The following is a 12,759-nucleotide window of genomic DNA, read 5'->3' on the forward strand; positions in this document are numbered from 1 at the left end:
CGCCTGGCGGCAGCTTCACCTCGCCCGTAGTAAAGATGGCGCCAGCTTAAAGGGCCCGCATACGCCACACGCGCGAGGACCCGGCAGGGATGCGAGCCCGCACCCAGGCTCGGCCGCGCTGCCGGGCACGCTGGCAGAGCTACAGCCGCTGCAGTGGCCTCTCCTGCACCCGGTGCCACCAGCCGGGGCTGGACTCACCCCTGGGACAGGCGTCACACTGTCCCCAGGGAGCCCTGCGAGGCTGTGGGGGACCCCGCTCCCCTCCACATCACACCCCACAGCCGGGCCCTGAAGCCCCCTCCCAAAGGGTTATTCGGGCAGCCTAGAACACAGCTACAACTTTAAAAAAAATGAGAAAATGCTTGAAAATTTCACCTGCTGCTGAAAAAATGAATTCAGAGAACAAACATGTAAAGAAACAAACAGGCATCCCACATGCATCCCACAGCATCCCACATGTACAAAACCACTCCAGCCCCTAAAAAGGACAAGGAAATCACCCCCACGCTGGGGATGACAAAGGCCAGGGACACCACAGGGGACACAAGAGGCTCTTGGCTCCCACCTGACCAAGCAGGAGCATGGGCTGGGTCTTTCAGGTCACATACAGTCCTCATGGAATAACTCAAGACAATAATTGTTCCTACCAGATGGACCCAACCAGAGCACATGCAGCACCAGGGATCCCTTTAATTCTTTCCCCAATGACTGGCAGACAGCTACGCCATCACAGCTTGCTCTGAAGACCCAAGACGGAGATAGAGGAGCCACCAGCTTTGTTGTGAGGTTTCCCGACGGACACACCTGCTTTTGCTTGAGTTCCTGGGAGCAGCTCTCTCTGAACCGGCAGCAATGCTGATCTGCCAGCATGTAACTGGGAGCCACTCTCCACCGCCCTGGAATCTGACAGTGCACTGTGGGGTGACACTGGGCTCCGCACACAGGTTTTCCTCAACCTCAGCTGGCAAGACACTTGCTATAAAACCCAAATACAAGTTATTGGCCGGGGAGAAGAAAGCACTTGTCATGTATGACTCCCTAGCTCTAATAAGCTTCATACATGCCAAAACACAGATCCGCATCTTGACATATTCTACAAACACAGCAGCACGTTATGGACAGTTTATTCTAGTAAAGTCTGTTTTTCAGTTTTTATTTTATGTTCAGCAGCAGAGACGATCAAAGGCTACAGCAGAGTCACACAAGAACTGCAGCACCTCAGCCAGCTCGGAGCCTCCCAGGGGTTTTACTGCACTGACCATTCGGGCAGAGGGGACAGCCCTGCGCTCCTGCCACGTCACACACCACGGCGAGAGGCGGCTCGTGAGGACTCTGTGGGGTATCTCACCCTTAAGAACATGTACACTGCTCCTGCGTGCAAGAAATCTTTCCAGTGGATCAGACTTACCCAGCTCCTAATCACTATCACCCTGCCGAGAAACAATTTAAAAATCCTAAGGAGCTCTCCTTCCTGCAGGGAAAAGATCATTAAAAGACCCAACATAGCCATCCCTTAATTTTTGGCTAACAGCAGCACAAGATTCCCTGCCCAGTATCTTCGATTCTTGGAGCTGAAAAGAGTTGGTGTCCAGAAGAAGCCTCTGGAGTCGTCCCATTCCACCCAGGAGTGGGCTTCACACTGGTCTCAGGCGTGGTTCCTCCTCCTCCTCATGGTTTGGTGGCTGCTGGGGCATTTCTTCATCTCTTGTGTCTTGCTTGTCCCTCTCTGCTTGAAGCCAGCTCTGAGGAGCTATCATTTTCTTTGGCCCGTAGGGCGGAGGCCCAATCAAAGCTTCAATGTCATCATAATTTATCACTTCTTTCTCCAGGAGGGCATGAGACAGCTAGAAAGAATAAAACAAGGCACGATGAGGCACAGGGGTTTGAAAACAGCCTCTCTGAGCTGACCTGATCCCTGCCTGCAGCTCAGCTCAACATGTGGCCACAGACCATGCTGAGGAGCAGACCCAGGGCTGTCACACCACGGCGGGGTGATCCCAAGGCCTGCTGGAGACAGGACAAAGCTCTCAGGGCTACTCGTGCCTTTTCACAAGAGTGTTTTTGGCCGGGAATATGCAGGAGCAATTAGAGCAGTGCCCCTTCTGCCACCGCACCTGCGGCCCTGCCCGTCTCAGGTGTCAGAGCAGCAGCAAACCAGAGCAGAGCCAGAGCCCTCCCTGCACAGTGAGAGGCGGCAGCTCTGGCTGCTCCTGCGCGCAGGGGCTGAAGCTCAGCAGAAGCTCCTCTCCAGAAAAGCCAAATTCTCTGGTCCCTCCGCCAGCAGAAGGACCACGCTTGAGCAGCAGATGGGTGTCAACCACAGAACAGCCCAGTTCTGCTGACAAGATGTGACATGCTGGCCTGGAAACCGAAACATTGACTCTGGAGATACTTTGGCTTCACTTAAAAGTTTCTTTGTGCTGAGCCTCTAGCAAACATCTGACTGGTGTTAAATGACAGCATGAGAACAGAGGAGGCCTGCAGAGAGGAGGCCCCCCGGCAACGCCGGCCTTCGGAGCATCCCAGGGCACTGTCCTGGGGACAGGCTGTGACATGGCCAACAGCAGCGTGTCCCAGCAAGAGAGCTCCAGCCACCTTACCGTGCACAGGAGGCCTGCGGTTTTGTAGCTGAACGGGGCCTTGTTGTTGCCCTTATTGGTTTAAAAATAGGATTTAAGGAAAGAGGATTGTTTTCTTGGCAAAATATGCAACACTAAGTTGACTCCTGGTTATTTTGGGCATTACGGACCCGACTTCCAAAGGAAAGCTCAAGCAGATACAGAGGGTGCTGCAACCCCAGTGTGGCTCAGCCCAGAGCGATGGGCGCAGAGCTCCTGGCAGAAGTGGGGACACACCAGGGGACTGGCTGGGGACTGCCAGGACACAAAGAGGAGGAGGCAAAGCTCAACTGTGCAATAAGGACTCCTTGATATATCAGGTATCAAGGAGCTGGCAGGTGAAAACTGCCTGGAGTGTCCAGAAGATATGAACCAGCAGCAGGCAGCCAAGGTGACAGGTCCCATATGCATATGAACCAGCAGCAGGCAGCCAAGGTGACAGGTCCCATATGCCCTCACCAAAGCCAGAACTGTCCTGTACGTCTACAGGATCCCGAAAGCTGAGCGGTTCCTGCCTCTGCAGGTGTCGCAAAAACAGTCACTCTCTGCTTTCTGGGAAATTATGCTGCCGAGAGGCTGGCAGAGAAGTGCAGGTGAGGGACACAAATCCCCGCGTTATCCCTTCCACAGAGCACTCCTGCTCCTCCGCCCTGCAAACGCCAGCTGGTGTCAGGAGGCAGACTAGTCCCTGCTGGAAAAGAACACACACTCCTCCTGTGCCTGCCCCTGACCTGTCGGATAAGCAGTCAACAGTCACTTGCTCACAACATGAGCCCCAGCACTCCCACTACAAAACTTTCTAGAGACACTGCAATGGCCGAGCTACAGAGCACACAAAGCAGCAAGGCAAAAACACGGGTTAAAATAAGACAAAACCAAAACCAATGAACAAAAAAACCCCTCAGAACTCCAACTTACTGTTTGCAGCTTGTCCCGGTTCTCCAACAGGAGTTTTTCTGTGCGCCTGTAAGCCTGAGCCACCAGGACTTTTGCTTCCTAGAAGACAGGAACAAGAAGAGAGATTTGGAGCAGAGGTGGCAACACAACGTGGATAAACAAGGAGAGCACCAAGGGAGGGAAGCTGCAAACTGAGCCAGGCAGAAAGTGGTTCCCATTAAGAGAAAATACAGATAAATCATTTGGAAAAAAGCCAAAGGAGAACTTGTGATAAGGAACAGTAAACGCCTGCACAAGCACAACTCTTTAGCAGATCCCAGCTGATGCAGCCTAATTACAGAGGCTGTCCAGCAGCAAAAGATGCATCTCAGCACAAATCCCAGGGAAACACTGAACCAGAGCCTTTTAGTTTCTAGCTATTTGACTTTTCAACTCGGCAATGCTTTTTGCAGCCATGAAGCCCCATTTCCTGTTAAAACAGGCTAACGTTTCTCAGTCATCCTGAATCATTGTAAGTAAGGTAAGTACTCAGTTGTTGAAATTCATTACTTAATGGCTGACAGAAAAATGCAAATTGTTTGGGTCCAAGTTACTTGCATTTTTTCACTGAACTGCAGAAAGCAAATAAACGAGAAGACGTAACTAAGGGAGGTCTTACGTGGTCCATCATCTGCTGGAGTCCCTGGCTGAAAGGGCGCCGACCGACACCAGCTGCGCTCTCCAGCTCCGGGAAGGAGACCTGCCCGATGCTGGGCACCATCCCATACTGCTTCACCATGGAGTAGGCGATCTTGGTCACCTTCTTCAGGTCATCCTGGGCTCCTGCGCAAGAGAGACAGACGCAAAGCTTGCCAGAGGCATGAGAGGAGCACATCCTGCACAAACACATGTTTCACCAGCCGAAAGAGCAGAGGAGCCACAGGAGGCCACGGAGGTGTACACTCCACCTGCTGATGGACCTTTCTGCAGGACACACACACGACAGCGAGTGCATCTGCTGGCAGCTAGACCTTGTGGAGTGCTTACCCACCACCCCATTTGGATGTAACTGGTTGGAAACACAGCACAGAAAGCTCTAGGCCCTCCCACAAGCCAAAAGTCTCTCTGGGTAACTGCATCTGTGGCCTCAGGCTTTGGGACATGTTTAAGACAATGAAGTGATGACCAACAGTAAGAGACCTCCACGCTTACAAGTGCAAGCCCAAGATCAAAACATGCAATTTGACATTTCTTCTTCCTCTGTTGCTCAGATCACCCTCAGACAGAGCAAGTGCAGAAATTGAGGGTCTCTTGGCACAATCTCCACCCAGCTGTGCCAGGGTCTGGCTCCTCACCTGTGGTGACTTTGTTAAAGGTGATGGACTCGGCCACTCTCCCCCCCAGCGCCATGCACATCCTCTCCAGCAGCTGCTCCTTGGTGAAGAGGTGCTGCTCCCTTGGGAGGATCTGCGCGAATCCAAGAGCTGCATTTGTTCGAGGGGCTATGGAAACCTGCAACACAGAGCAGCTCCCTCAGCTCACAGAACAAAAGAGCTCCCAGCGGCAGGGGAAGGACAAGGAGAGGCTTTGCGTTCCCTGTAAAATTGGTTGAACGCCATGGGGCAGGCTGACCTACAGAGACTCTGGCCACAGCCAGTGTCACCATTCCTGTAATGAAGGCTCTGCCTTCACAGCTACAGACATATACTTTCTCCCACTTTCTGCTCAAGAAATGAAAAGGAAATTGTCCTTAACAGCAAGTCAGTGAAATCCTGAGATTTCAGAGTTGCTTTGGAGGGTATAATGCAAACAGAGTTCACTTTACTGTGTTCCAGAATCACTGAGAGTACCTGGAGAAAGACAGGATGCCTTCAGAAAAATAAGAGCTACTTCCCCCACCCTCTAAATGAGAGTAATTAACAACAGAGCAGCTCATACAATAGGTCATTCAGAGTGAATTTGCTGCTGGTGACTAGCCAAAGAGCTGTCACCCTTGTCATTTTCCCTCCCCACCCCCTCCCAGGGTTAAGGCTTTTTGGGGAGGTGTGTAAGGAAGAGAACACACCCCATGGTGCAGAGAGGGGCATTTCCCTACCCAGAAGGGCTTCAGACAGATGAACTCCCAAGCAATCTGAAAAACACATCTCCCATCAGTGTCAAGGCAGTTCCTGCAATGTAGCTTTGCTGGCTGCCGCACGCAGGCAGTGTGGCAGAGAAAGATATCATATCTGCACACATGAATCAGTGCTCTGCACAGGAACCAAGCATCAGGAGACTCAGTTGCTGCTAACAGCTTTACAGTCGGCTTTTAACTGCACAGCTTCTCCTAGAGCTGGTTAATCAGCTTTACACCCTCATCAATGGGGCCTAATAATGGATTTCTCCATGTTTTAGGGACATGGTTTAGTGGTGGACTTGGCAATGTTTGGTTTACAGTTGGACTTGTAAAGGTCCTTTCCAACCAAAATGATCCTATGATTCTCTATTTGCCATTTATCTTGCAGCAGTATCCACAGTCCCCAGCTCCCGGAGTCCCGGGTAACGCAGCAGAACTCAACACAAGTACCGCAAACCCAACAGTGCACCCTGGATGGGGACCCCCAAGGGACTCCCCCCCGCCCCCCGGCCAGTGCTGGGCTGCATTACCTTCATCACGGCCTCGGTGTGCTCCAGCAGCCAGCCCACCAACGCGTGACCCGACTCGTGGAATGCCACAACCTTCCTCTCTTCTGGTGACAAGATCTGACTTCTTTTGGCAGTGCCTGTAGGAACAGAGACAAGGATTCGGTCAGGTGGATGGCAACCAGTGTAACGAGGAGGACAATCTTGTACGGCAAAGCGCACAAGCGAGTAGAGCCTGTGGCTGAACAGCCAGCGAGCTCCATCCTGCACTGTGTAGGGAAAGGCAGTAACAAGCATTTCAATTACACGCTGCGGAAGAGATGCTCTCTGTCCCTGCAGTAGAAAGCAATCCATGCTCAGATTGCTTGGAAACACTGGTAGAAACTTCTCCCGCTCTCCTCCTTACAACAGACTTAATAATTACACAAATAATTAAACACTTGATTAGATCAAAGCTCTAGAACACAAAGCTCTGTTCTGTTCACAGCTCCGCCAAAGGCATGTTATGCTGTATTTCTGCCCAGGGACAGATCTGCAACAAGTCAGGCTACCATTTGAGGAAAAAAAAAATGGAAAAACACAAAATCCAAAGCAGGGTCTAGCTAGAATATTACACTGATTTTGCTGTATGGCCTTTCAGTCCCTTAGGCAGGAGAGAAGATGCTGCATCATATATGAGAGGTCCCAGTTGAGATTCTTGTGCATTAGGAGGGTTCAAATCGGCAAAACACCAAGAGCATACACAAAAATGTTTCTCCAGACCCTGGAAATGTCTCTGATTACACATGGCACGCTCTGTATGAGCTTATTCCCAGGCTCATGAGAACTAGCAAATTAAGCCATAGCTCACTCTTAAGACTTCTTCCAAAAAGGTGATTTTTGAAAGCGTCTATTTTCCAACCCAGTAGTCTGTAACACACAGTAAGTCCAATTAAGATTAAAATAAAAAAATATGCTGAATGGGAGTAAAACTTCAAGGACACAGAAAATAAGTTAACTACAGAATACAGGGCATATCAGGCACTCATTATAGCTCTGCATGCTGAATGCAAAAAGGTAGCAGTACGTTAAAGCGATGTCTCCACAGTGCCACGACAGCAGGGGGGAGAGCGGGCAGGAGCAGCGTTACACAAAGCTTGCTTCATGTCTCGGAAAACAACATTCTATTAACATTAATTTTTAAATAAAGTCAAGAGCTTTATTGAACAAGGAAACAGCAAAATTAGTGTGGCAGATCTTGTAAAATTACAGCTCGGGGACGCTGGAAACCACTGTGCCCTGCAAGGCATGATGGTGATGGAATAGCAGATTAATTGCAACAGCCCTGATTTTCATCAGTCAGTCCCTCACGCTGCCTTCAGCAGTGCGTGCACACGAGCCTGTATCTCTCTTTCTGTAGAAAGATGCATATGTGTGTGTGTGTGTGTATATATATGTGTATATATATATATATATATATATACACACACGCACATATACACTTAAATTCTGGAAGCATTTCTTTGTCAGCCCACCGAGGAGGGAGGGACCACACTCTTCCCAACAGCACACACTGTGCCTACAAAGATTCTTTTCCTACATAATCTCCAGGCAGAAAAGTTCCTTCAAGGCCTGTACTTATAACATTTACAAGAAAAACAACGCAGGAAACAGCTCGGGCGCATCTTTGCTGGCTTTACACGGCATACACAAACCCCACCAAGAAAACAGGCTCTGCTGCATCTTCTACAGATGACCCCAAAATGCCTCTGTGTGCTCAGCAGGTTTCCTCCCTCGCTCCCCGGAGACCTGACTTACTGACTACTTTCTGTTCCCAAACTCCAAACACAATGGGGACACCACACAGAGTTCTTACTCCTCCCTTGCAGCAACACAAAGCTTTAAGGCTGACAGGGCCTCTGGACTTACAAAGTTCTCTTTTGATTCCAACACTATTCTTATTAAAACCAGAAGCTTATAATGGAAAGCACAGTAATATCTTCTTTCTTTCAAGAAAAGCTTTTATAGCAACTGAAATGCACTCTGGATTGCGAAACCCAGAAGTGTTCCTGTTACATGGCAAGGGTACATTTAATAGATGGGTCTGGAGGGTTGTTTGGGGCCTTTTAGACTTAATCTAAAAGAAAAATAGCCAGGTCCTGCTAACATGAGAACCTGATCATGCAACAGAAAGGCTTTATGGCCTCCTACCCGTCACAGAGCCCCAGTGAAGCCAGTCAGCTTGTCAGCAGCAAAGTGCTGAAGTCCATGCCCCGCGACGCCCCACCGCGTTGATCCCAGATTTCCCTCTGGTTACACACCCTGTGTGGCCTCACTTGCTTTCTGCCTCGTCTGCCGAGTCTGGGGAACTAAGGCGAGGGTGGAATTCAGGAAGAAAAGCCAAGCGAATCCCTACAAGTTTGGTGCTTTCTCTCCTGCAGATGGGAAAGTAAAGCACATGTTTGCTCTGGATGATGACTTCAGTGTTACAACCAGAGTCACCTCCCTGTCCACTCCTGGTTGCTGCAAGTGTTGCCTGAGCGTTGTGCAAGTGTGGCCACAATCACCCAAAACACTCCAAGGGTTTTGTTTTTAAGAGGCAGGTGAAACGGTCAGGAACTGTTGCAAATATCTTCTCTTAAATGAGGAATTGTTAAGGCATTATCTGACAAAGCAATTTGTCTGAATTCCAGGCTCAGGAAACAACTGACCCAGTACAAACATCCTGTTCCACACGCTCTATTGAGAAAAGCGCAATGTGCCAGCCCGTCTGCCCAGGCTCACCCTCGGGAACAGCACCACAGCCTGGAAGCAGTTGTGTCTGATTACCACAACCAAGGCTTGGCTACAGGGCAGTTCAGACCAAAACCCACCACATTCAAATCCCTCAGTGAAGTAAGAGTTCTGTGAACTCTTCTTCCCCCTCCCTACGATACACGGCTACAGGGTAATCTCCAGAGGTTCCTCTGCTGGCAATCACACGAGGGACAGGGAAAGGCCAACAGGATGTTCTCAGAGGGAGAACAGTACTCTACTGTCTTCCAGTTTGCTCTGCCAACCCATCAAAGCCTGGGCTTTGAGACCAAAAAGAAAAATCTCCAATTTCTTGCTGTTGAGGATGTGTAGCCTATTTCATGTTTATGTAGCAGGTGTCCAGAGCAGCAAGAAAAACCCAGAGACGCTTCCAATATATTTTTTTTTTTTTAAACTAAAAAAGCCGTACAGATTTGAATTACCCTCTTTACTGCTTCGCAACTGGCCAGTTTCCCTGAGCTACGGGTTCAGGCTGCCTGCAGATTCAGGAAGGTAGATCCGTTCGGGGCTTGCTCAGAAAACTTTCTGTGCCTATGGCATGTAAGACCTTCAGGTCAGCACTACAGGAGGGAGCAGTCAGGACCTGTCTGTCTCCCTTGAGTGGAACCCGCTCACTCGCACCTTCTCGCAAGCAGCGTGGTACAGACTGGTCAGACAGCCACAACAACAGATGGGTCACTCACCTGCAATGACTCTTTCCACAGCATACTCAAAGTTGGAAGTATCAATGGATTTGTGACCTTCCCTAGCAGCATGAAGAGCAGCTTCATTACATATATTTGCTATGTCAGCTCCTGTAGACAAGAGTTTACAAGAATTACATTGGATTTGTTGCGTGACAAAGACATTCTTTATAAGAAAAAGTCTTGAGAAGGACCTAAGGAAGTCAAACAGCCTGTACTTTTTCATTCCTTGGGAACAGGGAGCAAACCCAGTTTGTGGTGTTTGTGTTGGATATGAACAATACAACTGCCTTGGCAACAAATGCTGCATTGCCACACAGAGGGCAGAGTTCAGCGATCAATTCACAGGCCAAAGCCAGGCTGGGTCTCGGCAGCCGGGGAGCGGTGTGAGCAGCCTGGGTTGGCACGGGCCACCGCGCTCCTCGTACAGCGACCGCACAACCTCTGCGCGCAAGAGAAACAACATCTGTTCCGAGTTTGCGTGTGGGGGTGATGGTGGCGGGGGGCTGCCGAGAGAAGTCACGAAGAGGCAGCACGCTGGGGCCTGTTAGAGGGGAAACCCAGAAAGGATATTCCAGGAACTCCACATAAACAGGAACTCTGGAGCCCCTTGCTCAGCACTGTTTCGAACTCCCAGGGACCCACCCTGGAAACAGGCTCAATGCAGGAGCCAGAGTTGTCCAATTTCTACTCTGATAGACAAAGTAATTGCTATTCATTCCTCCTTTTGCTTTCCTGGTAACATTTATCAACTTAAGAGTCTCAGCGTAAAGTCAACTAAAGTGCAACAGCCCATCCAGAACAACAGCTTGGACAGGAATATGAGCAGAGGTTCCTCCCCTTAGGAATCAGAAACCCAGGGATTACAAAAGTGTATTTTCCCCACACCCTGCTAGTCCCAGAAGTTTCCAAAGATACAAAACAGCCATGAACAATTGCTCATCACAGCTCCATCCACCAGGGAGCTGGTTGGTTCCCACTACTTCCACAGAGATGGAAAAGGCTTGAAGAAAAAAAGCCCTTTAGACCAAAATACCCTGTTAAAACTAAAAAACCAAGAAGCCACGGGTTGAAGGGCAGCACTGGTGCAGCAGTGGGCAGAGCAGCCCCTGAGGATGCAGCAGTCGTACCACTGAAGCCCGGAGTCAGTTCAGCGAGGCGCTGTGAGTAGAAGCTGGCGTCTTGGATGAGTTTGAGCCCCTTCAGGTGCTGTTCAAAGATCTCTCTTCTCTCCTGGAAAGAAGACAGAACAGCTGAGCCTGGCAGCGCTCACAGCTGCGTGGACGCAGGGCAGGAAGCACAGGGGGAGCAGACGGGTGGCAGTGGGGACAGTGACATTGCCACCAGAGGGCAGGGCTGTCCTTACAGCCTCTCGGTGCTACAGGAGCCCTGACAAACACTCAGCACCCAAACTCAGAACAGATGCACAGAGGCTCACCGTGAGTCACCGCTTTCTCTCGCAGGGCTACTCTCCCCTCCTAAACTTTCACTCTGATCTGTCTTAACTTTCCTTTTACCATAAAAGCACTCACAGGAAGGAGCTCCAGCTGCTTCTACCTGCTCCCTCACACAAATCCCCTACCTGCCAGCTACTGTGCCTGCGACCTGACTGACGGCTTCCCAGACGGAGGTGGGGGCGAGACCAGCGCTGGCAAGGAACCAAGGAGTAACTCATTCCGCCAGTCCAGGAGATCCTGATTAAAACAATGCGCTCCCTTGCCAGGGTTTTCCCCCTTCCTCTGTCAGGGCAGCTGCACAGTTCGTGCTTCCGGTGCCAGATTGTATCAGGCATTTAAGGTATTTTAACTGAAAACTCTGCGCACGCCAGCAAAGCACAGATGGGAGGAGAAGAGCTTGTGCTGGCAGAGCAGACAGATCTTTACTGCAGCTGAGCCTATTCCCAGAACTCTGCTACAAATGTCAACACAGCAGACATGGAAGACTCCTAGTAAATGGCTTTAAAAAGCATTCAGAAGGAGTAAGTTACTTAACAGGCTGCCTAAAGGAAAATGAGGACCCTTACAAGGATAGTGAGGACAATAAATCTAAAGAACAAATGGTGCTTAAGGCACATGGCAATTTAAGCTCCCACACAAGGCAGCTTGACAATGAGGTGATTCCCAATTTCCTGGAGAGAAGACACAAACAGTTCTGAATCTGCATGGCAAAGAGAACCTCACAGAATAACTCGCTGCCAAAGCTCATACCAGAGCAGAGACACTTAAAAACAGCCAGTTGTCATTTCAGAGAAACAAGCAACTGCATTAGCGTGTCAAATCCTTGATTTGGGGCACATAAATAAGAATAAAGGCAAACAGAAGCTTACCGGCTCTATCTGCTCCAAGCTCAGCTTTTCCCAGACCAGTGAATCACCAGCAGGGACCAGGACACCTTGGCCATTAGCATTAGGTAAGGATGGGGCAGTAGGTGGAATATACCTGGAGTGTTGGAAGATCAATAAAGATGTGCCTGTCGAGCCTCCCAGGTCTCATCAAGGCATTATCCAAGACATCGGCACGGTTGGTGGAAGCCAGCACTATGACATGATCGGTGGTTCCCATCCCTGTAGAAAAACAAAGAAAACCAAAGATGAAGGTTTTCACCATCACATTCTGCCCTGCGGGGCAGGACACAGAGTGTCTCACACAGCTGTTTCCCAAAGCCAGAGGGTGTTTGCTCACCACATCCCCTGGGGCAGCTGAGGGCGAGCAAGTGTCCTCTGCAGCTGGGAGCACAGGACAGCAAAGAGCCTCCCAAGTCACTCAGGCCAGTCTCTGCTCATCACAGATACTCCAAAATTCCCTTTTCATTTACCTAACAAGCCTTTGCTTAACACTTTCTTTGTTTTTAACCCTTCCTTTTGCTACATTTGGAAATCGCTGAACCAGAAACCAGAACAGAATCTCCCTGCTCTGATCAGTTAGGAGATGCCTTCTCACCACCAGGCTGAAGTCAGCTCCTTCTCCTTTAGCTCCAGTTGTACAACATTTGCTAGCTCAAACAGCCTTCCCCTCCCAAATATTTCTGTGGATAGCCCTTTCAGGTTTCATTTCTTTTAGCATTCAGTCGCAGGATCACCAGGGAAGGGGCAGGCTTTCTTCTGACCAGCTCAGCTTAATGCAGAAAGATGTAGCTTTGCCACCCAGCAAGGGGCATGTTACAGCACG

At 50.0% G+C, this 12,759-nt stretch overlaps 1 protein-coding gene across 1 annotated transcript in view; it reads right to left on the reverse strand.

The window, feature by feature from the left end:
- Positions 1–1,108: 1,108 nt before the first annotated feature.
- The window catches only part of SPG7 (SPG7 matrix AAA peptidase subunit, paraplegin), a 30,081-nt gene continuing 18,430 nt past the window's right edge, over positions 1,109–12,759 (reverse strand). The window contains exons 10-17 of the mRNA XM_065028734.1: positions 12,031–12,155; positions 10,723–10,825; positions 9,593–9,703; positions 6,141–6,256; positions 4,850–5,006; positions 4,174–4,337; positions 3,537–3,614; positions 1,109–1,844 (exon numbers count right to left, since the gene is read on the reverse strand). Of these exons, the coding sequence (XP_064884806.1) occupies positions 1,635–1,844; positions 3,537–3,614; positions 4,174–4,337; positions 4,850–5,006; positions 6,141–6,256; positions 9,593–9,703; positions 10,723–10,825; positions 12,031–12,155 (1,064 nt within the window). The 3' untranslated portion in view covers positions 1,109–1,634. The remainder of the gene's footprint in view (positions 1,845–3,536; positions 3,615–4,173; positions 4,338–4,849; positions 5,007–6,140; positions 6,257–9,592; positions 9,704–10,722; positions 10,826–12,030; positions 12,156–12,759) is intronic.

This window comes from Columba livia, chromosome 13 (genome assembly GCF_036013475.1).
Source record: "Columba livia isolate bColLiv1 breed racing homer chromosome 13, bColLiv1.pat.W.v2, whole genome shotgun sequence".
Classification (NCBI taxonomy): domain Eukaryota; kingdom Metazoa; phylum Chordata; class Aves; order Columbiformes; family Columbidae; genus Columba; species Columba livia.